The sequence below is a fragment of the Haliotis rubra genome, unplaced genomic scaffold (assembly GCF_003918875.1).
Source record: "Haliotis rubra isolate DU_JTF1 unplaced genomic scaffold, ASM391887v1 Scf1509, whole genome shotgun sequence".
Taxonomy (NCBI): Eukaryota; Metazoa; Mollusca; class Gastropoda; order Lepetellida; family Haliotidae; genus Haliotis; species Haliotis rubra.
Window position 1 is genome coordinate 13,851 of NW_025765458.1, and position 22,331 is coordinate 36,181.

Genomic DNA, 22,331 nt, shown 5'->3' on the forward strand with positions numbered 1-22,331 from the left:
AGCAACTATTGCTGCACAGCAGCCAGTGCAAGATAGCAAGTAATGTTCAACAGCAACTATTGCTGTACAGGAGCCAGTGCAACATAGCAACCAATGTTCAACAGCAACTATTGCTGAACAACAGCCAGTGCAACATAGCAACCAATGTTCATCAGGAACAATTGCTGTACAGCAGCCAGTGCAACATAGCAACCAATTTTCAACAGTATCTATTGCTGTACAGCAGCCAGTTAACCATAGCGACCAATGTTCAACAGCAACTATTGCTGTACAGCAGCCAGTTCAACATAGCAACCAATGTTCAACAGCAACTATTGCTGTTCAGCAGCCAGTGCAACATAGCAACCAATGTTCAACAGCAACTATTGCTGAACAGCAGCCAGTGCAACATAGCAACCAATGTTCAACAGCAACTATTGCTGTACAGCAGCCAGTGCAACATAGCAACCAATGTTCAACAGCAACTATTGCTGTACAGCAGCCAGTGCAACATAGCAACCAATGTTCATCAGCAACTATTGCTTTACAGGAGCCAGTGCACCATAGCAACCAATGTTCAACAGCAACTATTGCTGTACAGCAGCCAGTGCAACATAGCAACCAATGTTCAACAGCAACTATTGCCCTACAGCAGCCTATGGAAGACAGTGACTAATCGTGGACAGCAATCAATGCTGGATTAATTCATTCATTCACAAACCCAAAATGAACCTCAATAGTATTGGATACCACATCAGTCTTACACATAGTGCCCAGTTACATGACTGTCACCCTCCAAGAGGGGCATGGTATTCAGTATGCTGCAGGTTTCTAGCTGGGAACACCGTACTTTCGCTTCTCTTTTCCGTGTATACAAAGTGTCAGTACTTTGCTCGGTCACATATTCCAGTTTCCCCGGGAAAGCTTGTTTCGCTGAACTGCCTCTTTCAATACAAGTAGGTCACAAGCTGCTCCATGCTGACATGCCGAGCGCACATCCCACCTGATCGGGTAAGTCACGCTTCCGGTGTGAGATCATTGTTCAGACATGTTATTTATCACACTGTTTTGACCCCCATTACAATCCTTTGTTTCTATTTCATTCTTATCTTTTTCAAAAGTACATTTCTCAACAGTCAGTAATTTAAAATTTATGACATAAGACCTTTGGAAAAGTAAACAAAGCAACCAAAAGCAATGCCCTGTTGATTACATTTAACTGAACTATACCCTATCGTTTCTTCACCGACCATTGCGAAAGTTGATGAAACCGTCATGCCGACACAAGGAAATAGAATGTCCATGAACAAGAGTGCTAGAAATAGTCTCCTACAATTACACACATACGAATTTTCGTTTACGACCGTGTACCATGAGAAATACCCACTCCAAAGAGCCAAAGAGTACAAGATCAGATGTCTATCGAATTTGTAAGTCACTCATTTCACACAGAAATTAGAATAGACAGCAACGTTTGAAATAATTTGAATGAGTTTTTCCATATTTTTATCTTATCACCTCGCTGACCATCAGTCAGCGATATGATTGGATCCTGTACCTAATCAATTCTGCTCTTGGGGCGGTGGGGTAGCGTAGTGGGTAAAGTGTTCGCTCGTCACGCCGAAGACCACGAATCGGTTTCCCACATGGGTGAGTGAGTGAGTGAGTTTAGTTTTACGCCGCTTTTAGCAATATTCCAGCAATATCATGCCGGAGGACACTGGAAATGAGCTTCCCACTCATATGGGTACAATGTGTGAAACTAAGTTCTGGTGTCCCCCGGTGCGATATTGCTACAACTAATCCATTCTGCCCCAGAAAGCTCAGTGACTGATATCCTGAGCCTTCGGGTACTACGCGCAATCACCAAAGTCACAGAACCTGGTTATCGGATCCTGCAGATGCTAACTCTGAATCCGAATGACATTATTTGATGGGAGATAAGCAGGCGCTATATATCTGTATAATATCATTATATATCGTATTAGTTAGTAATCTTTTTCTTGCAGGTCGTGTAACCTAGGTTTCCAATACAATGCCAGTACAACCATCACACGCAGTTGTCATCATGATGGCCATCCTGCTACATAGTAGTACAGGTGAGAAATATACAGGTACTTAAGGGTGTTCACATGTAAATATCTTGTTGTACCGGATCGTTGTTCCGGCCATAAGTAGGGACGAATGAACTAAACACAAAACAAAACATCTGATAATTGCTTGTAATAACCAATCATGTAATGTATGAATAAAACGCAAACGTCTTGTTTGTGCCACAACAATGAATGCTTTCCTGCGTTTTGTGTGAAGTAGTCGTGAAACGCACGAGTCATATCAATTGCATGTCAGGCGTGAACAGCATAGAAGTGAGTCCACTGATTGTGTTGGCAGTCAGAATCCAAAACATGCACAACGCAGCACAGCGATTGCAGATGGGAGTTACAGGCGTCATATGGGCAGAACCTTTGATCTTGCAAGTCAGTGCACAATGATACTGCTGAGAGTGAGTGAGTGAGTGAGTTTGGTTTTAAGCCGCTGTTAGCTTTGTACGGGCGTCTCCCCCGTGAAATATGCCTTGGACGCTCCGCGGAGACAATTCAAATGTGAAACTGCCACCCTTCATCAAGCAGCTCGGACAGTTCGACATGTGACGTGATCCACGAAGAGACTGGTACCGCCTTGCCAGGCTATGTCATGCCACATCCTGAGTGGACTGGTCATTTGTGATTGTCACTGATGAATCACGGTGTGGCATTTTTAGAAGTTGGAGATTTAGATAAGAACAAACTTTGTGGATGAATAACGTCCTTATTCAGGTGATGCTACATGTTTAACTTCTCCTGTTCTGTGCATCCTACTGGCTTCTTGATGTAATCCCTTGTCATCACTTTGTCACTTTACTTCTCAATTATCCTCTACTTTACTTCTTAACTATTTGGGCGGTGGGGTAGCCTAGTGGTTAAAGTGTTGGCTCGTCACACCGAAGACCCGGGTTCGAATCCCCACATGGGTACAATGTGTGAAGCCCATTTCTGGTGTCCCCCGCCGTGATGTTGCTGGAATATTGCTAAAAGCGGCGTAAAACCAAACTCAGTCAGTCAGTCAGTCTTAATTATCTTCTACTTAACTTCTCAGTTATCTTCTTGTTGTTTCTGTTAATAATATACTGTTAACTTATAAAATCATGTTTTCTACCTGATTCATACCTGCTTGACAACAAGAATTTGTATGGAAACGTCCCATCGCCTGAATAAAGAAGTTGTTCATCCACAAAGTTTGCCGTTAACTGAGTATTTCACCGCTGCGCAGTCTGCGCAGAAAATATTTTGTTGTTTTTGATGTCTAAAGACAAAGTCATCGTGAATACTGACTGACTGACTGAGTTTAGTTTTACGCCGCTTTTAGCAATATTCCAGCAATATCACGGCGGGGGACACCAGAAATGGGCTTAACACATTGTGCGGGGAATCGAACCCGGGTCTTCGGCGTGACGAGCCAACGCTTTAACCACTAGGCTACCCCACCGCCCCATCATGAATACAATGCTGTTTGAAGGACGTATATTTGTTGTGTCGAGGATTCTATTTGAGGAGATTTGAGGACCTGGTTACAGATTCCGCATGTATGATACAGATACGCTTGCAACAGTGGCTGACAAACGAAAGGGTGGAATTAATTGCTTGCTTGTTTAATTTGTCACAGACAATATTCCAGCTAAATGGCGGCGGTCCGTAAATATTCCGGTCTGTCATCATGAGCATCCGACCTTCAAGGTCAAGGGTAGAATTAATTCATACAAAAATTTCTGCAAACATACGTACATGTATACACAGTTTGTAATGCATACTGGAAAAATACGTTGTTTCGTGCTCGTGTCTATCATAACTGTTTCCGTTTGTTGATGTCTTGTATTTGTTGGTATGTGTGCCCATTTGCCTCTAAGTAGAGAATAACCCGCCGTTAAAATCTGCCGTCATGTGACGGAAGCTACACACATGAGCATTATCTAAATCATTTTTCTGTTCAAACACACAACGGCACTCTATCATATTGAAATATACATGTAAAGCACGTGCTTCATACAATTTCACTGTGGATATTGGTCGAGTATGGCGAAGTCGTAACGAGGCGTATCAACAGGAGGTGATCCATGCTTCTGAAGCATGTGGTGGGGCTCAGTGATCTTGTTGGGTTGCGTTTCGAAAGATCGAATTTATCTCATTACAGTACTTGGGGCACTCAATGATCAACGTTGTGAACAGTAAGTACTAGATAGTACCACATTTGACAACCATCCCCTTGCCAGTCGTCCGATATTCACAGATGACATCGCTACATCTCGCCGTTCTCGAGCTGCCATCGCCGATTTACAGAGCAACCCTATCGCTAGCTACCGTGACCGCAATGGAAATCCACCTTTGAGACTATCATGGTCGCCAAGTTCGAGAGATCTGCAGGCGGACCAGCTGCTGATGTGGTCGCCAGTGGTAGTTCATACAATCACAAACATAGTAATTTGAGAACTGTGAGACAATCAGACTCCTGGCGTAGTCATTGTGCCCATAATCTCCTTGTTGACATTCAGTTTCGTGTATTTTCCTCAGATTTGTAATTTGTAACCAATAAAGTACTTGGAAATCCCCAAATGGCACTTCTCCACTAATATTACTTAGGTAACGGAAGTAGACGAGAGGACACCTGTGGCACATTAGTTGCGAAAGTCTTGTTTGGAGTGAGTGAGTGAGTGAGTGATTGAAGATTTTAAGTCAAATCGGCAATATTTCATCCATATCGTGACTAAAAACAAGTTAAAATTTCATGGTAAAGGTAAATTATAAAACCCGGTCAACGAAAGGCAGTATAATAACTAGTTTATCACAGATTTTAATCAAAACTAGTAATGAACTCTTAAACATTTTAGCTGCATATGACAATACAAACCATATACAGGTTATAGCTTGCCAAGAGCTGAAGGTAGATCACAACACTAGGGACCGAAAGTCTTGTAAAAGTACAATCAGTCTTCTATCTATGCGTATTTTTACAATCATAACAAAATACACATCATTATGTTTCAAGATCAAGATAGTGTACTGTACCTGAGGCCTCCGGTTCATGTATATAGCATATAACAGGCAGAGTATGGACAGTGCAAATAATGAAAAGCGTCATTGCATTGTGTAATTGGTTACAAGAAGAAATCAAAGTATTTCTTAATGTCACTGTATGTGTTAGAAGCAGGGATAATCTTACATAAACAGATTCGTATTTTTTCAGCTGGCCAGACCATGTGTACGAACTGTCTGAATGACAGCTGTAAACAAGGTTTTCACGGCGATGAGTGCAACAGAACATGTCGAGTCCAATGTGTCGAGAGTAGATGTCATATATCCTATGACACCGGAAGTGCCGTTTGCGACAAGGGCTGCATTCCAGGATTTCGAGGACGTTATTGTGAGAGGAAATGTCCAAAACGATGCGCGGTGTGCAATAACACCATGTGTCCCAAATGTACCAGTGCCTCGTGGTACGGGGAAAGCTGTAGAAAGTACTGCAGCCACTGTCCCGGTGCGTCCTGCTACAAGAACGGAACCTGCAAACGAGGCTGCACCGGAAGAAACGAAAGACCAGGATGCAACTCACAAGGTAAGCGGCCCATAGCCTCGGCTGCTGTAATCATTAGCCGTTCCTTGAAAAAAATACTCTGGTTTGATATCACTTTACTCGGGGACAAGTATATATCTGCAATCGCTGTTGGGTTCATATAACATTCTTACTGTTCAAATGGATAGAATTTTGAAGAAATGACCCGTATCTTATGAGGTATTCTGTCTCTCATACCCTAGAGATTAAGCCGAAACTGAATCCAATTCAAGTGTGGAATGATTTCGCAAGTTTACATTACCACAATAACACATCTTCTTTTTGGGTTTACAGTTTCTCTTTAAAGTACAGATTCTAGTAACTTTATTTGGTTCATTCCCATTCGGGATTCGATCCCACACCCTCAGAGACAGGCACCTAATCGCCAGCACACAAAGTCAGCCTCCTAGCTCACTCAACCACTGAGCTTTCTTAAAAATGGAAGTCTGACAACTAGTAGTCTTGACAATGGACTTTGTGTACCTTTCCGATGAGTGCAAAGTTAGATACCATTTAGAAAGGGGTGAAATGTGACACATGGTAAATTTGGGATTGCACTTTAATTACAGACATGAACGAGAACACGACGCGTGATGCTGTCTACGACAGAGATGATGACGAGGGTGACAAGACTTTCATCATGCTGATCATCTTCGGATCACTCATAGGTGTCATGCTCCTGGTGTCATGCAGTGTTGGTGTGAGGTGATGGTAGTGTTAATTACTTGCTTAGTATTGTACAGTGGTTAAAGGCGGACTCTGCACGGCCAAATTAACAGATAGAGCAACATTGATTAAAGTCCCTCAAACACAATTTCTAGAGAGTCTGCTAGCGCAGAAAGTATGATAATATAGTTAGTTTAAATCGAAACCATATTTCGTCTTGCACAGGTATTAAATACACATTGTAAGCAATTCCCCTTTGGATGTGGACAAATGGATAGTGCGGTCGCTTGTCAAAACTCCAAAGATTAATTCCCCTCATTCATAATTGGGTTGATATCCTTATTCCGGACATCACTGAACTGATTCTTGAACCAAGTTAAACCTGTTTTTTCTTAATCAGTGTCGACTTGCACATTTGGCAATACATCTCGCTTGTAACATGTGGTTTTGGTAAATTTTGTAAGAGGGTAGGACAAAATCCCATAGGACAAAATGTCTTCACACTGCGGACAAAATCCCAACAGTGTGAAAAATGACATTTATATCATTATAAAAAAAGATATTTATATTTTTCCTCATAAATAAGCAGTTTTGATAATAAGCACTTATAACATGATTCAACGCAATCTCATAACATAATGCATCATCGTGGTTTATTTTCATGGTACTTGTAATCATGTAAAGCATTCTAGAATATATCAGCATCTTATTTCATGTATGACTAACTGGATGACTATGAGATGTAACAAGAACGGGATTCTCCTTTGTCAGCGATGTTTTCATGAAGCCAGAGCAACTTTTCGTGAACATTCCAACCTAATACTACTCTTATTCGTAACCGTCCTAGTGTACAAAAATCCATCTAATGTTATTTCAACTCCTCCCTTATTGCTCTTCAGTACTTCCAGTTTGGAACACTGATTAAAACTGTCATCATCACAGACACATTTATACAATTTATCAATGCAGCCACGAAAACGTGCTAATCAACTTATCTCACTGGCTTGTCATGAAAACATTCTAATAAATACTGGCGGAAAAGGGCAGCAATAACTTATCAAAATGGGATTTTGTCCTATGTTGGTCATTTTAGGCGAGTCCAAAGAACACGGTGAATCGCAGTATGAGGAAACTGAGGGCCGGGTTTATACAATCTGTGACCTGTCTTTCCGTCGTGCCCTGCCATTGGTCATCCGTTGGTCTGATCCAGATTATTTTGTCTGTCTTCCTATGAGATAATACTGAAATTGTGTAAACATGGAACTGGAAGAATCTGTTAGTGGTAACAGTGAAATACAGTACCGAACAAAACATACATCCTTTAATTGCATTCCGTTTCATGTCAGGCCTCCTTCCAACATTGGTTATCCGGAGTTACAAGGACAAAAGTACAATATACGTCCAAAATTAAAACTGAAATTTTTTTGGACGCCACGGGTATCTGCCCAGATAAATGGGGCGCAAGTCATGCTGGATAACCTGAACAGTTGCGTCTTTTTGCTTCATTTGTGGCAGGGATATCCCCCACCCCCACCCCCACCGCTACCGAGAATCCTGGTATGAAAATAGAGAATTTAACCAGAATCAGTTTGTCCTGTATGACAATACGACTGGACGGTCTAGTTTCACAACAATACTACTGCGCATGGAAGTGCACCACGTATGCCACATGACCACCCCAACTCTCTCCTTTGTTTCAGCTTGTGGCAGACAAAGAAAGGGAGAAAGTATAGACATAATGCAACGATAATCTCTCCTGGAAACACAAACCACGTGTCACCACACCACTGGGACAGGACGGATCCCCAAAGTTATTTAAGAGCCACCCATGATTTTCCTACTGAAGAAGCGCATATTTATGAAGAAATTCCGTCTGTCTAAACCAGACTTATGCTGGTCCAAAAGTTTAGTTCGCTTTAGAGAGTGGACTGGTTTTGTGAGACTTGAGAGGAATTGAGTCCTTGTATAATCATTATCATCTGTATAAACGGGAACGGTGGAGCGGGGACTTGTGCAGGAACGAAAGATCATCCTACTTCAGACTGGGGTCTGAAATAATTCCAGGAGTTGTGTCCCTTGTTGTCACTTGATGATCACGCAATATAAAAGACAATTATGTAAGAGTCAGTTCCCTGAATCTACGATGCAGATGTAGAATCTACAGTGAATGTATCCTTATAAACCATAGATTTAACTCGAAACCATTACTTCTTAGCTCTGTCGTGAGAAGAGAGATTTTGCTTGAAGATAAATTGAAGTTGCAATATCCGGACTTCAGCTCGAGTAACAACGGAGAACGTCTAACGAATAACGAAACCGAAGTGAAACACATGATAGTGACTTATTTCCAGAAATTATTGTGTGAACGGGATGCTGGGACGTTACACTTAACGTATGGTATTGCAAGCCAGGTGTGGTCATTTGGTCTACAATGCAAGAACAATTCTTGTGTGAAGACAAATTGCATGACGTGAAAAGGAAATGTACAGTGTGTGTCTCTGGTATAAAAAAGACAATGTACAGTGTATGTGTGTCTGGTATAAAAAAGACAATGTACATTGTGTGTCGCTGTTAAACAAACGACAATGTACAGTGTGTGTCTGCTATAAAACCGACAATGTACAGTGTATGTCTCTGGTATAAAAACGTGAATGTACAGTGTGTGTGTCTGGTATGAAAAAAGCAATGTACAGTGTGTGTCTCTGATATGAAAAAGACAGTGAATGTACAGTGCGTGTGTCACTGGTATGAAAAAGATCAGACAAAATTAATGTACAATGTGTGTGTGTGTGTGTGTCTGGTATGAAAAGACAACGTACAGTGTATGTCTCTGGTATGAAAAAGATCAGACAATGAATGTAAAGTGTTTGTGTCTCTGATATGAAAAAGATCAGACAATGAATTACAGTGTGTGTCTCTGATATGAAAAAGACAGTGAATGTACAGTGTGTGTGTCTCCGATGTGAAAAGACAATGTACAGTGTGTGTCTCTGATATGAAAAAGATCAGACAAAGAATGTAAAGTGATTGTGTTTCTGGTATAAAAAGACAATGTACAGTGTGTATCTCTGGTATGAAAAAGATCAGACAAAGAATGTACAGTGTGTGTCTCTGATATGAAAAAGACAGTGAATGTACAATGTGTGTGTCTCTGATATAAAAAAGACAATGTACAGTGTGTGTCTCTGGTATGAAAAAGATCAGACAATGAATGTAAAGTGTTTGTGTCTCTGGTATGAAAAAGATCAGACAATGAATTACAGTGTGTGTCTCTGATATGAAAAAGACAGTGAATGTACAGTGTGTGTGTCTCCGATGTGAAAAGACAATGTACAGTGTGTGTCTCTGATATGAAAAAATCAGACAAAGAATGTAAAGTGATTGTGTCTCTGGTATAAAAAGACAATGTACAGTGTGTATCTCTGGTATGAAAAAGATCAGACAAAGAATGTACAGTGTGTGTCTCTGGTATGAAAAAGACAATGTACAGTGTGTGTCTCTGATATCAAAAAGAGAGTGAATGTGGAGTGTGAGTGTTTCTCATATGAAAAAGACAATATACAGTGTATGTCTCTGGTAGGAAAAAGATCAGACAATGAATGTAAGGTGTTTGTGTCTCTGGTATAAAAAGACAATGTACAGTGTGTATCTCTGGTAGGACAATGAATGTAAAAGATCTGAGATGAAAAAAGAATGTACAGTGTGTGTCTCTGATATGAAAAAGACAGTGAATGTACAATGTGTGTGTCCCCGACGTGAAAAGACAATGTACAGTGTGTGTCTCTGATATGAAAAAGATCAGACAATGAATGTAAAGTGTTTGTGTCTCTGGTATGAAAACACAATGTACAGTGTGTGTGTCTCTGGTATGAAAAGATCAGACAATGAATGTACAATGTGTGTGTCTCTGATATGAAAAAGACAATGTACAGTGTGTGTCTCTGATATGAAAAAGACAATCTGAAATAGAAAAAGACAATGTACAGTGTGTGTCTCTCGAATAAAAAGACAATGTACAGTGTGTATCTCTGGTAGGAAAAGGATCAGACAATGAATGTAAAGTGTGTGTCTCTGATATGAAAAAGACAATGTACAGTGTGTGTGTCTGATATGAAAAAGACAGTGAATGTACAGTTTGTGTGTCTCTGATATGAAAAAGACAATCTACAGTGTGTGTCTCTGATATGAAAAAGACAATGTGCAGTGTGTGTGTCTCTGGTATAAAAAGACAATGTACAGTGTGTATCTCTGGTAGGAAAAAGATCAGACAGAATGTACAGTGTGTGTCTCTGATATGAAAAAGATCAGACAATGAATGTACAGTGTGTGTCTCTGGTATGAAAAAGATCAGACAATGAATGTCCAGTGTGTGTCTCTGGTATGAAAAAGACAATGTACAGTGTCTGTCTCATGTAGAAAAAAGATCAGACAATGTATGTACAGTGTGTGTCTCTGGTATGAAAAAGATCAGACAATGAATGTCCAGTGTGTGTCTCTGGTATGAAAAAGACAATGTACAGTGTCTGTCTCATGTCGAAAAAAGATCAGACAATTTATGTACAGTGTGTGTCTCTGATATGAAAAAGATCAGACAATGAATGTACAGTGTGTGTCTCTGATATGAAAAAGACAGTGAATGTACAGTGTGTGTGTCTCTGATATGAAAAAGACAATGTACAGTGTGTGTCTCTGATATGAAAAAGACAGTGAATGTACAGTGTTTGTGTCTCTGATATGAAAAACACAATCTACAGTGTGTGTCTCTGATATGAAAAAGACAATGTCCAGTGTTTGTGTCTCAGTGTTTGTGAAAAAGATCAGACAATGAATGTACAGTGTCTGTCTCTGATATGAAAAAGACAATGTACAGTCTGTGTCTCTGGTATGAAAAAGACAATGAATGTACAGTGTTTGTGTCTCTGATATGAAAAAGACAGTGAATGTACAGTGTGTGTGTCTCTGATATGAAAAAAAGACAATGTACAATATATGTCTGTGGTAGGAAAAAGATCAGACAATGAACGTACAGTGTGTGTGTCTCTGGTATCAAAAAGATAAGACAATGAATGTACAGTGTGTGTCTCTGATATGAAAAAGACAGTGAATGTACAGTGTGTGTGTCTCTGATATGAAAAAGACAATGTACAGTGTGTGTCTCTGATATGAAAAAGACAATGTACAGTGTGTGTCTCTGATATGAAAAACAGAGAATGTACAGTGTGTGTGTCTCTGATATGAAAAAGACAATGTACAGTGTGTGTCTCTGATATGAAAAAGACAATGTACAGTGTGTGTCTCTGATATGAAAAAGACAGTGAATGTACAGTGTTTGTGTCTCTGATATGAAAAAGACAGTGAATGTACAGTGTGTGTGTTTCTGATATGAAAAAGACAATGTACAGTGTATGTCTCTGGTAGGAAAAAGATCAGACAATGAGTGTACAGTGTGTGTGTCTCTGATATGAAAAAGACAATGTACAGTGTGTGTCTCTGATATGAAAAAGACAGTGAATGTGGAGTGTGTGTGTTTCTGATATGAAAAAGACAATGTACAGCGTATGTCTCTGGTAGGAAAAAGATCAGACAATGAATGTACAGTGTGTGTGTCTCTGATATGAAAAAGACAATGTACAGTGTTTGTGTCTCAGTGTTTGTGAAAAAGATCAGACAATGAATGTACAGTGTCTGTCTCTGATATGAAAAAGACAATGTACAGTGTGTGTCTCTGGTATGAAAAAGACAATGAATGTACAGTGTTTGTGTCTCTGATATGAAAAAGACAGTGAATGTACAGTGTGTGTGTCTCTGATATGAAAAAGACAATGTACAATATATGTCTGCGGTAGGAAAAAGATCAGACAATGAATGTACAGTGTGTGTGTCTCTGGTATCAAAAAGATCAGACAATGAATGTACAGTGTTTGTGTCTCTGATATGGAAAAGACAATGTACAATGTATGTCTCATGTAGGAAAAAGATCAGACAATGAATGTACAGTGTATGTCTCTGATATGAAAAAGATCAAACAATGAATGTACAGTGTGTGTCTCTGGTATGAAAAAGATCAGACAATGAATGTACAGTGTGTGTGTCTCTGATATGAACAGACAATGTACAATATGTGTCTCTGGTATACAAACGACAATGTCCAGTGTGTGTCTTTGGTATGAAAAAGACAATGTACAATATTGTCGTACAGCTGCCCTGGTACTGCATGTGACGTCAAACAAATCCATACTCGTGGTATTGTCAAACTTCTTCGACTGACCCTGCTTTCAGCTGAAATGTTCTACGAAAGTGGAAAGGAAGTTACCGTTTCTATATAACATCTAGCAGTAAACAGTAGTACTGACTTCAGCGTTTATGTTATTTTGTATAAAGAGATAAAATGTTCTCCTGAATTTTTTTCAATTCTTTATTTCGCTATTTAAGTATCTCCTGATATGTACGTTTAAAATTCTTGATTTTGATCCATCAGAGGGCCAAACGTCTTTCGCAAATTACTTGGTCCAACATGAAGATAGGTACGATGCAGGTGGGGCAGCATTAAAGACATTGAAGATTATAGTATTATGTGGATACAAAAGAAACCATATCAGTCTTATCTTCAGTGCATGAAATATTAAACATGCTAAATGTCTACGTTTGTACTCTTGTTTAGATGACAAATCTATATTGCATTTAACTAGAGGCGGATACATAAAATACTATATAATTTATTAGGTAATTGTGTTAAATTCACCTGGGACACATACTGGAATGCTATATACCTTATAAGCTTCCACAACGGACCGACAGCTTGACCAATTCACAATGCTTATAGAAGGGATTTTAAACGTGACTTCCTGTCGATAATTGTAATATAATATTCATTATTCACAATACTTACTAGAACGCTTACAGACATACTGTAATGTAATTTGATTATCCCCAACACACTTCACGTCCATCAGTGTTACAGGTTGTTCATTTGTGACACGGTTACAAGATGTTTGACTTAAGACTGGAACAACCCTAACACGTATATCTGGCAAGGTCTCGGGCCATTTCAAAGATCCCCAGCACAATTGACAGCTAGCTTGACAAAACATGTGATGTTTAGTATGCATAACGCGCACATGCAAAGCAGCTTATGGAAGGTCAAAATTGTTCATTGATCAAGCAGAATTGGTTGTACTTATCAACTGTGACAAATCATTAATCGGGATTTGAGTCCATTTAAGTACACACCAAATAGTCAGTCGGGATGAGCTATCTTGAGTAGGAGAGTGAGCGTGCTTTGTTCTGTGTAGTAGCCAAATCTTGTTTTTGAGATATTTCATCAGCAAAGCCCTCGCATCGGACGATTTACTCTTGATCTGGTTCAGAGAAGTTCTTGTATTTTGTCTCAATCTTGTCGCTTTGTTCTTCATAATTTGGGTTGATAATTGGTTTGCAAGATGGGAACAAATCCCTGCCATAAAAAACTGGAACTTCCTACTGCTTTGTGAATCTTACATATTGCTGCATTAAGGTACACGAAATATCGGACTAAGAAGCCAGTCACGCCCGATAGCTCCAGAATAACATCCAGGCTCAAGCCGAGCTAATAAGCGATACATCGCTATCACATGAAAACATCATCAAACAAAACCTTGCGAAAGCGTCCTGATATGTAAACTTTCAACTATTACTAGCACCAAGCACTTGCTGCACAATAGAACAGTCAAGTGTACAGAATCTTACTTACTAACAGCTAGTCATGAGCTGTAGATTGACATTGATGTTATATTTTCAGCACCATGCTGGACATTTGAGATCATTGCACTGGATGTACATACGCTCATCCTTTACCCTTTGAGATGGCCTATTCTAGGCAGTTGATGTCGAACTGTAAGTTTACTTCCAAATAAACTTTTCTGGTGGTTATAACTGGAGTTAGTCTTTCATTATGTTTTTCTTGGTTCCTTAATACATATTAACAACTATGAAGGGTTGGGGTTGAGCACTCTCCACAGATAAATCTTCAAGATACATCCCCATCTTCCTACTCATCACACTAGTCCTCCTAGCATGCTCTACTATTCATCCTCTTCTTCCATTGTCGTGTGACCTTGCTTGTTCACTGTGGAAATTATGATAATCATTGCAAGTACAAGAACGTTATACTATTATATAAATATTTACTGTTTTACTTCCCGCCACGTCCACAAAGGCACCGGGTAACAAAATATACTAAACATCTCACTATTTCAGTCACTGCTGATTATCTTACAAACTAATTCTTAGATAACATGCTTCTGTACCTTGAATTTCTAACCCGTGAAGATCCGGATTAGAATTGATCTTCAGCAACCCATGCATGTCACAGGGTGGTCAAGGTGGGTGACTTGGTTGACACATATGACCGTATCCCAATTGCGTAGATCGATGCTCATGATGTTGATCACTGAATTTTCTGGTCCACACTCGATTATTTACATACCACCGCCATATGGCTGGAATATTGCTGAGTGTGGCATTAAACAAACAAACAAAACCTCGAATGACTGCATAAACAGATGTAAGTTTGATGAAAATTACTTAGTGAAGCAAATGGAAATATTAAAAATCTTATCTGTGCGTATTAATGACTGAATATAGGAAGGGCGTGCCGTGGGTGCCAATAGACTTGAACGACGGTCACAACGGCGTGCACAGGTAATGCTGACAAATCACCACGAAAAAATGGAATTCGGAACGTACAATTGAAGTGACTTCTGGAGATTGTTGGACTGCCAAAAGGATCTGAATGATACATTGGTTCCTCTGCGGACGCCGGCTTTCTCTTCTTCTGAAAGCTGTTGCAACAAAAACATTACTGATCAATATATATTATTGTAAAATATTAATAATACAAAGAAAAAAGAGTAGTAGAAGAAGAATCATAATATATCGACCCCCTTACTCTTAAGAAGAGTAAGAGAAAAAGAAGAAAGACAATATATTGATACCCTTACCCTCATACAAAGACTCATGTAAGACAATAGATCCCTCAATCGAATATATCTAGCAATTATAAAGAGAGGTCGGCTTAAGGGTCCTCGTGACAGAACGTTATTGTGTACACATTTATGAGGATTCTCTTATGAAACATGTCAAGGCTCCTGATGGAAACACGACATTCGACAGTTTCCTGAAACAGGCTAAAGATGCAGGGTATGATCACAATGTTAATGTTGATTTTGTCAATGGATCTTTACTGCTGGAGGTACAGAAGTATTTACATATTTATTCTCATGATGATAATGATAGTACACTTGTGAAGCTCCTTACGCAATGTATCTTCGATGCACTGCATCATTATCATTCAACAGACCAAATTGCATTGGATATTTTATTAGTTTCATCTCCTCTAGGAGTACGCAGTCGGAGATTCATTATTTTCTGTGTTCGAATCTGTTCTCAGTTTAACATATGCAAGTTTTCTAGCAGACTGGCGTGAGTTGCGGGTGTTTACATTTCTAGGAACATTCAGTTATTGATCTATTTTGAAGTTACTTACCAAAACCAATGTTTCCAATATGCAACGGAGCATCCTGTAAACGCTAGTAAAAGCACCACTAAAAGAAAGGTTCCTATTGAAATGGCAGCAACCGAATCATATCCGGACGTCCTTGTTAACTCTGTGAAAAAAGGAGGGAATGAATAACTGTATATTTAAAAGCATGTCAGTTTAAGTGATAGGAATGGAGTGGGGGTTACTATTGTCAAGGTGGAGTGTAAACTTCAAACAGACCCACCCGTGAAAATCCGGGTAAGAATTGGTCTTCATCAACCCATGCCTGTCGTAAGAGCTGACTAACGGGATCGGGTGGTCAGGCTCGCTGATTTGGTTAACACATGTCGTATCCCAATTGCGTATATCGATGCTCATGCTGTTGATCACTGGGTTGTCTGGTCCAGTCTAGATTATCTACAGACCGCCGCCATATAGCTGGAATATTGCTAACAGCGGCGTTAAACAACAAACAAACAAACCAGATCATACAGACCCTAGTCCGAAGGCCAGGGTGCCGTTGTACAAAGCGATCTTAGCGCTAAGGTGACCGTAACTCCCATACCTTAACATAGGCTTAAGGTAGCCTTAGCGCTAAGGTTGTTTTGTACAACGGCACCCAGGTTTGCATTGGTGATACTCAGACCAAATTTGGCCAACCGGGTCCCTTTTTATAAAGTCTTCACGTACTTGATGTAGCAATACTGAATATAAAACGTCAGTGCAAAAGAATGCCTAGCCTTGACTATCATAAGAAACAGATTCCTTTAAGCATTAAGCGACACATATCTGCAGATATTACATGAATGGACCACGGAAAATCATTATTGTCCCGAGGTGCTTACAAAAAGTGTAAGCATGTTTCCTGCCATACAGAGAGCCTCCGACTACAATTTGCCTTAAAATGTAAGGATTTACAGTCGTCATTAATCCTGCCGTGCTACAGCGGCCTGTACAACAAACCAGCAACATATCAATATGTCCTCAACAGCCTCGCATATGATCAGATTTGCTTCTGATAAAATGGTCTAATTAAGGGTATTATAACCTAGAACTTATTAAATACCTTACTGAAATTGGTAACTGCTTTTTATTATAGCTAAAATACATGGAATTATCATGAAACGGCCCTCCCATTATCAGAAATTTGCGGTCCGCTGCAAATGATATTGGACCGCTCAACCTTAACGACGGGCCACTATCAGTTCTGTTGTCAAGTGACGTCATAGTTCGACATTAATTGGCTTTCGACTGGCAGTTATTCTGGGTCAAACAAGTCAAAGCAACCCAAATTCCCGCTTTAAATAGCGGTAATATTGGCTTTCTTGTTGGTGCTAACCTTAACAATTGCACTATTAAGACTGTTGATGGACCAAAACCGAACACTGACATAGTTTGACATGTTACAGGCTATGGGCTTGTCAAAGGCCAAGGTCGAATATCGTCACTTTCTGTTGTGACGTCACTTGAATTGTTCGATGACGTAATTGCATTCGGGCAGTCAAGCCCGTCAGAAGTTTATTTGGGTAAACTTACAGTCCGATTCCTTCATTGTTTCCTTTTTCTTTTCAACACAAATTCCATGTATTTTAGCAATAATAACGGTAATGCTATTTTTGAGGGCATTATCATTTGCAGAAGCCCTCGGTCTTTTTCAACTGCCCTCCTTCGTCGGGCAGTTAATGGAAGACCTCGGGCTTCTGCAAATGATAATGCCCTCAAAAATAGCATTACCCTTATAATAAGGCGCATGAGTTATTCTACCTAGAAAAGTGGATGTTGGTGTTTTCACATCAGTAGTACTCCACACCTCAGACGTTGTCGACACCATCGTTGTCGATGGCATCTTCACGCCATCGCCTCCACACACTTTACAGGAAGTAGAGTCTTGGTCGCATGATATATTGCACCTGATCCCCCTCCACCCGCACAGACAGTCGTCACAGAAACCGGTCTCCTGCGAGCAGACCCCAGAGCTGCAGTTACCACAGGGATGGTTGCAGAAGTCTCCATGGAAACCAGCCTTACAGCCATGTTCACAATGTCCATTTTGAATATTACATTGAATACCTTTACAATTAGAAGGACATTCGTCTGTACAATAGTCGCCATATTTTCCCTCTTGACATGTGCAATGTCCATCCTCTTTGTCACAACCTCCGGGACAATCTTTCCGACATTGCAATGAACAGTCCTCGCCGTACCAGCCACTGTTGCAATTGATGCATGAATCCTTGTCGTCACAGTTGAAGCAGTTGGTAGGGCAAGCAGCGGAAAGGGTTTCTCGACCTGCAGAGACACATTATATGCGTAGAACGTACACCACCGCGACAGATAACAACTTTTGCGTTTTCAATGATGATGGTTTCTCAAACAACTTTATTGGTGGAGTCAGGACAATTTTCAAATATCAGAAAGCTGTCTGGTATTACTAATGATAAACATGTGTACTATTACATTTATATTTATGTGGCAATTTCGTACAATGATAAAATTTGCAATTCATCGGTCCGTTTCAGACTCAAACGGACTGTAAGTATGCTAACAATTCTATCTCACTCACATATTTACACACTCACACCCGTCACATGCCTTACACATGAACCTGGTGTCAAGAGTGGAGTTTTCAACTATACTGGGCATGACATTAAAATTATACCTAGTGTTCAACAACGGGGTTGAGTGAACAATACTGGACATATACACATACACCTGGTGTTCAAGAGTGGAGTTTTCAACTATACTGGACATGACATTAAAATTATACCTAATGATCAACAACGGGGTTGAGTGAACAATACTGGACATATACACATACTTATACCTGGTGTTCAAGGGGTGGAGTTACTTCATATACACATACAAGAGTGGACATCAACATACTATGACATTAAAATTATACCTAGTGTTCAACAACGGGGTTGAGTGAACAACCTGGTGTTCAAGAGTGGAGTTTTCAACTATACTGGACATGACATTACACTTATACCTAGTGATCAACAACGGGGTTGAGTGAACAATACTGGACATATACACATACACCTGGTGTTCAAGAGTGGAGTTTTCAACTATACTGGACATGTCTTTACACATATACGTGATGTTCAAGCGTTGAGCTTTCAACTGCATTGGACAAGACAATACTCATGTAGCTGTTGATAATGTGCCTGGTTGAATAGACAATATTGGACATGACGTTATTCAGACAGACAGGCAGATTTTATTCAATAAAAGGCCTTGGGCCCATGATACATACTTTCTTGGTGATATCATATAATACCTGAGTGAGAATACAGAAGCTGAGCAGGCACAGGTATGAAAATTTGTAGTACATAATTTATATAAACAACAAATTGCATTTATAAATTGTTGGTTTTAAATGATGAGCCTTCCTGTGTACCAGTGATAACTAAAGGGCTAAGTGCTTTGGGTTTATAGTGTTGGGTCTCAGTTTCCATACTTTATATGAATACAGACATTTGCTATGCGGGATAGAGACATTACAGTGTACCAGCAATAACTGCAAGGCTAATTACTGGCGGGTTAGTAGTGTTGGCTCTCAGTTTCCATACTTTATATGATTACAGACGTGTACTATGCAGGGTAGAGACATTACAGTGTACCAGCAATAACTGCAAGGCTAAGTACTCGAGGGTTAGTAGTGCTGGTTCTCTATGTCCATACTCTATATAAATACAGACGTATACTTTGCAAGGTAGAAACATTGCGTGACGTCAGTAAATTCACCATATCTTGGGATACAAAGTGTATGGAAGCTCATCTTCAATAAAATACGTTTTCTTAAATTTACAAAATAAGCAAACCCTATCTTAAATTCTGTCTTATTGTATTTACCGGTTTCGATAGCAAGACCGTATTTTGGCATGTAAATCTAGCCATTGAAGATCTTAAGTAGTAAGGAATATCACCTGACAAATATGATTCTACGTTTTAAAATGATTTGAACTGTGTTACACTTGGAGGAGGTGTTTAAGCTTGAAATCCATGACTGTTGCAAATTATCTGATAATCTTTGTCTGAATAATGAGATGAAAGAATTTATGCAACTAACCTCCTTGGAAACCCAGACAAAAACAAAACCAAGTCTAAATCAGGTATCTCGGATATGTGTGACCCAAGTAGTACGGCCTACATTATCAAGGGACATAAGCATCTGATAACACTGGTTTATAACCTGCTAGGAGGTAGAGTAATGAGTCGACACCAGTATTTAACTGCCCTGGTCAGGTATACCACCTGTAGAGGCAAACGCCCACATATTATCTGATGTAGATATACCAACTCTAAGAATCCACTGACAGAATTTCAACTGTGCTCTTTTTACTTCTTAACTACAGCATACACCCCATAGTTCTGAGCCATAACACACGATTGGCACGACCATACTGTCAAATATCTTTAGTAAATCCTTACATGGCAACCCTCTTAGAATACCCGTAAATTCACATCATAGCTTTGTTTGCCTGTGAGCGAAAACAAAATTGTGCCTTGCTCCAAGATAATTTTGGAGTGAAAACAAGTCCTAAATATCTATATGAGGAAACAACATCTATTCGTTTTCTTTGAAATACCATTTTTCATATTACTGAAGTGGACAACCATTGCGGAATACCATAATTTTAGTTTTATCCAAATTTATCTTCATTCCAGTTTGATCACAGAATGTTTCCAAAGCATAGATCTTACCCTGCAATTCTAGGCAAGAGCTGGCTACTGAAGACACATCATCAGCAAACATGAGAAGACATAGGTTATCAAATGTTTTGGAAATAAACACACCTCTACCGCCGCATTCTTGCATTATATTTTCTAGTTTGTTTATAAAGATCATGAATATCTGTGGACTCAGAATACAGCCCCGACTGGTGCCGATATTACAACTGAAATACTCGGAAATACCATCTGACATTCTCAGACATGCACAAAACTTTGAATACATTGACAAGATTATTTGGAGTATACCAACCAACCAATACCGACTTCGGAAAGACTGTTCAGTACATCATGTCTTATTGAATAAAACTCTTTGATCATCTGCCTGGTTGAATAGACTATCTTCGACATGACCTTACGCATATCCCTGGTGATTAACAGCTGGCTTGAAACAAATGGACATATCGCTGCATAAACGCGGGATTGTTACGGTAGTTTGAAATGGTGCATGTCTTGTACATAATCCTGAATACGTGTGGTAGTTACATGGGCGATCATATGGTGACAGGATAGTCGTAGACTCTGACCAACACGTTAAACGGCGATACTGCACTTGGGGTTCACTGCAGAAACCCGCATACAGCCGCGTTGAGATATTCCCTGTACACGTTACTCATAGTATGCCCTTACTATGCGTGACTACACCAAGCACATGAACACATCGTAATGTCACTGTATAAATAGGTATAACGACTAACTGTATAAATAGGTATAACGACTAACTGTATAACAGGTATACATAGGTATAACGACTAACTGTATAAACAGGTAAACGCAGCCACTGCGGAGAGCAGTTGTTAAAGAATGTATACAAAGTATGTTAGAAAGGCGTAAACAAAGATTACCCTGTGACACAAGTGTCAGCAGTAACACAGCCACATTTGATAATTCCGAGGGCGTCATCTTGGCAGTGCGCCAAATGCAGGTAACAGGTGCAGGCAACAACAGGTTGAACGCGTCTTGTTGCTTATGTAGGTCATATCACTTAATGGTGGTCCTTATGCTGTTTCACGCCTGCATATCCGTTCACCAATTCATGTTGTTTAGGCACACCCTTGCCTATCTCCTTAATCCTTGTATTTTTATTTCTGATGGACGTCGATCAAATTCGCACATGTTAGTATGCAGTGTTGCACATTGCACTTGAGACATAGCTTTACCCAGCACATTAGTCTGTTGTTAATAATAGCGTGTAGCCCATACAGGTGAAATGTTCGCGTGTCTCACTGAGAGGAGTAGCTCCAGTGACATTGTCTTGTAAGGTATTTCGCATGAGTGATGTTCGTACTGGGGAAGCCCTGTCCGCTTCAATAATCTGCTCTGTCCCCTTCTCTAATCTGCACTGCACCCATCTCATCCACTGATCTGCCCTGCCCAGCCGAGCCCTGTCCCTCCACTAATGTGCTGACTTCATCCACTGATCTCTCTTGCCCTGTCCCTCCACTAATGTGTCTGACCTGATTCACTGATCTGCCCTGCCATGTCCCTCCACTAATGTCCCTAACCTCATCCACTGATCTGCCCTGCCCTGTCCTGCCATGCCCCTCCACTAATGTGCTGACCTCATTCACTGATCTGCCCTGCCCCTCCACTAATGTGCTGACCTCATCCATTGATCTACCCTGCCCTGCCCCTCCACTAACGTGCCTGACCTCATTCACTGATCTGCCCTGCCATGCCCCTCCACTAACGTGCCTGACCTCATTCACTGATCTGCCCTGCCATGCCCCTCCACTAATGTACCTGACTTCATCCACTGATCTGCCCTGCCCTGCCCCTCCACTAATGTGCT

The 22,331-nt window shown here is 40.2% G+C and overlaps 3 protein-coding genes and 1 long non-coding RNA gene across 8 annotated transcripts in view; 2 read left to right on the forward strand and 2 right to left on the reverse strand.

The window, feature by feature from the left end:
- The first annotated feature begins 1,270 nt into the window (after positions 1-1,270).
- LOC124270322 (multiple epidermal growth factor-like domains protein 6) lies at positions 1,271-8,169 on the forward strand. Its single transcript, XM_046705368.1, has 5 exons — positions 1,271-1,409; positions 1,989-2,078; positions 5,257-5,625; positions 6,192-6,327; positions 7,989-8,169. Exons 2-5 carry the CDS (start codon positions 2,015-2,017, stop codon positions 8,167-8,169), a joined length of 750 nt encoding a protein of 249 aa, XP_046561324.1. The 5' UTR covers positions 1,271-1,409; positions 1,989-2,014.
- A 1,026-nt stretch (positions 8,170-9,195) lies between these two features.
- Positions 9,196-11,055, forward strand: LOC124270327. The gene is made up of 2 exons (XR_006896726.1): positions 9,196-9,237; positions 10,351-11,055. It is a non-coding gene; the product is annotated as an uncharacterized LOC124270327 (long non-coding RNA).
- LOC124270325 lies at positions 10,594-14,155 on the reverse strand. Of its 2 annotated transcripts, none has more exons than XM_046705372.1 (6): positions 12,323-14,155; positions 11,961-12,112; positions 11,537-11,916; positions 11,115-11,230; positions 10,927-10,962; positions 10,594-10,768 (listed from the first exon to the last, which is right to left on the reverse strand). In XM_046705372.1, the coding sequence occupies exons 1-6, from the start codon at positions 12,522-12,524 to the stop codon at positions 10,713-10,715; spliced, it is 942 nt and encodes a 313-aa protein (XP_046561328.1). In that variant the 5' UTR covers positions 12,525-14,155; the 3' UTR covers positions 10,594-10,712. The 2 variants fall into 2 exon arrangements, with proteins under 2 accessions (XP_046561328.1, XP_046561327.1); XM_046705371.1 differs by having other exon boundaries at positions 12,280-14,155.
- Positions 14,156-14,193: 38 nt separating this feature from the next.
- Positions 14,194-22,331, reverse strand: part of LOC124270326 (platelet endothelial aggregation receptor 1-like) — a 36,266-nt gene continuing 28,128 nt past the window's right edge. For 2 of the 4 annotated variants that reach the window (XM_046705373.1, XM_046705374.1), the window contains exons 6-9: positions 17,570-18,094; positions 15,812-15,932; positions 15,013-15,107; positions 14,194-14,392 (exon numbers count right to left, since the gene is read on the reverse strand). In XM_046705373.1, coding sequence (XP_046561329.1) covers positions 14,349-14,392; positions 15,013-15,107; positions 15,812-15,932; positions 17,570-18,094 — 785 coding nt within the window. In that variant the 3' untranslated portion in view covers positions 14,194-14,348. Of the gene's footprint in view, positions 14,393-15,012; positions 15,108-15,811; positions 15,933-17,569; positions 18,095-21,384; positions 22,089-22,331 lie in introns of those variants that run through there. The other 2 variants (XM_046705376.1, XR_006896725.1) reach the window with 2 other exon arrangements.

Bases quoted from the DNA above. Each gene is read 5' to 3' on its own strand.
- LOC124270322 (XM_046705368.1), top strand. From the start codon at position 2,015: ATGCCAGTACAACCATCACACGCAGTTGTCATCATGATGGCCATCCTG. The intron at 2,079-5,256 runs GTGAGAAATATA...GTATTTTTTCAG, and splicing joins CCTGCTACATAGTAGTACAG to CTGGCCAGACCATGTGTACG. The intron at 5,626-6,191 runs GTAAGCGGCCCA...CTTTAATTACAG, and splicing joins ACCAGGATGCAACTCACAAG to ACATGAACGAGAACACGACG.
- LOC124270325 (XM_046705372.1), bottom strand. From the start codon at position 12,524: ATGGATTTGTTTGACGTCACATGCAGTACCAGGGCAGCTGTACGACAA. The intron at 12,113-12,322 runs ATTCATTGTTTG...CATATATTGTAC, and splicing joins ACCAGAGACACACACTGTAC to ATTGTCTTTTTCATATCAGA. The intron at 11,231-11,536 runs ATTGTCTTTTTC...CACACACTGTAC, and splicing joins ATCAGAGACACACACTGTAC to ATTCACTGTCTTTTTCATAT.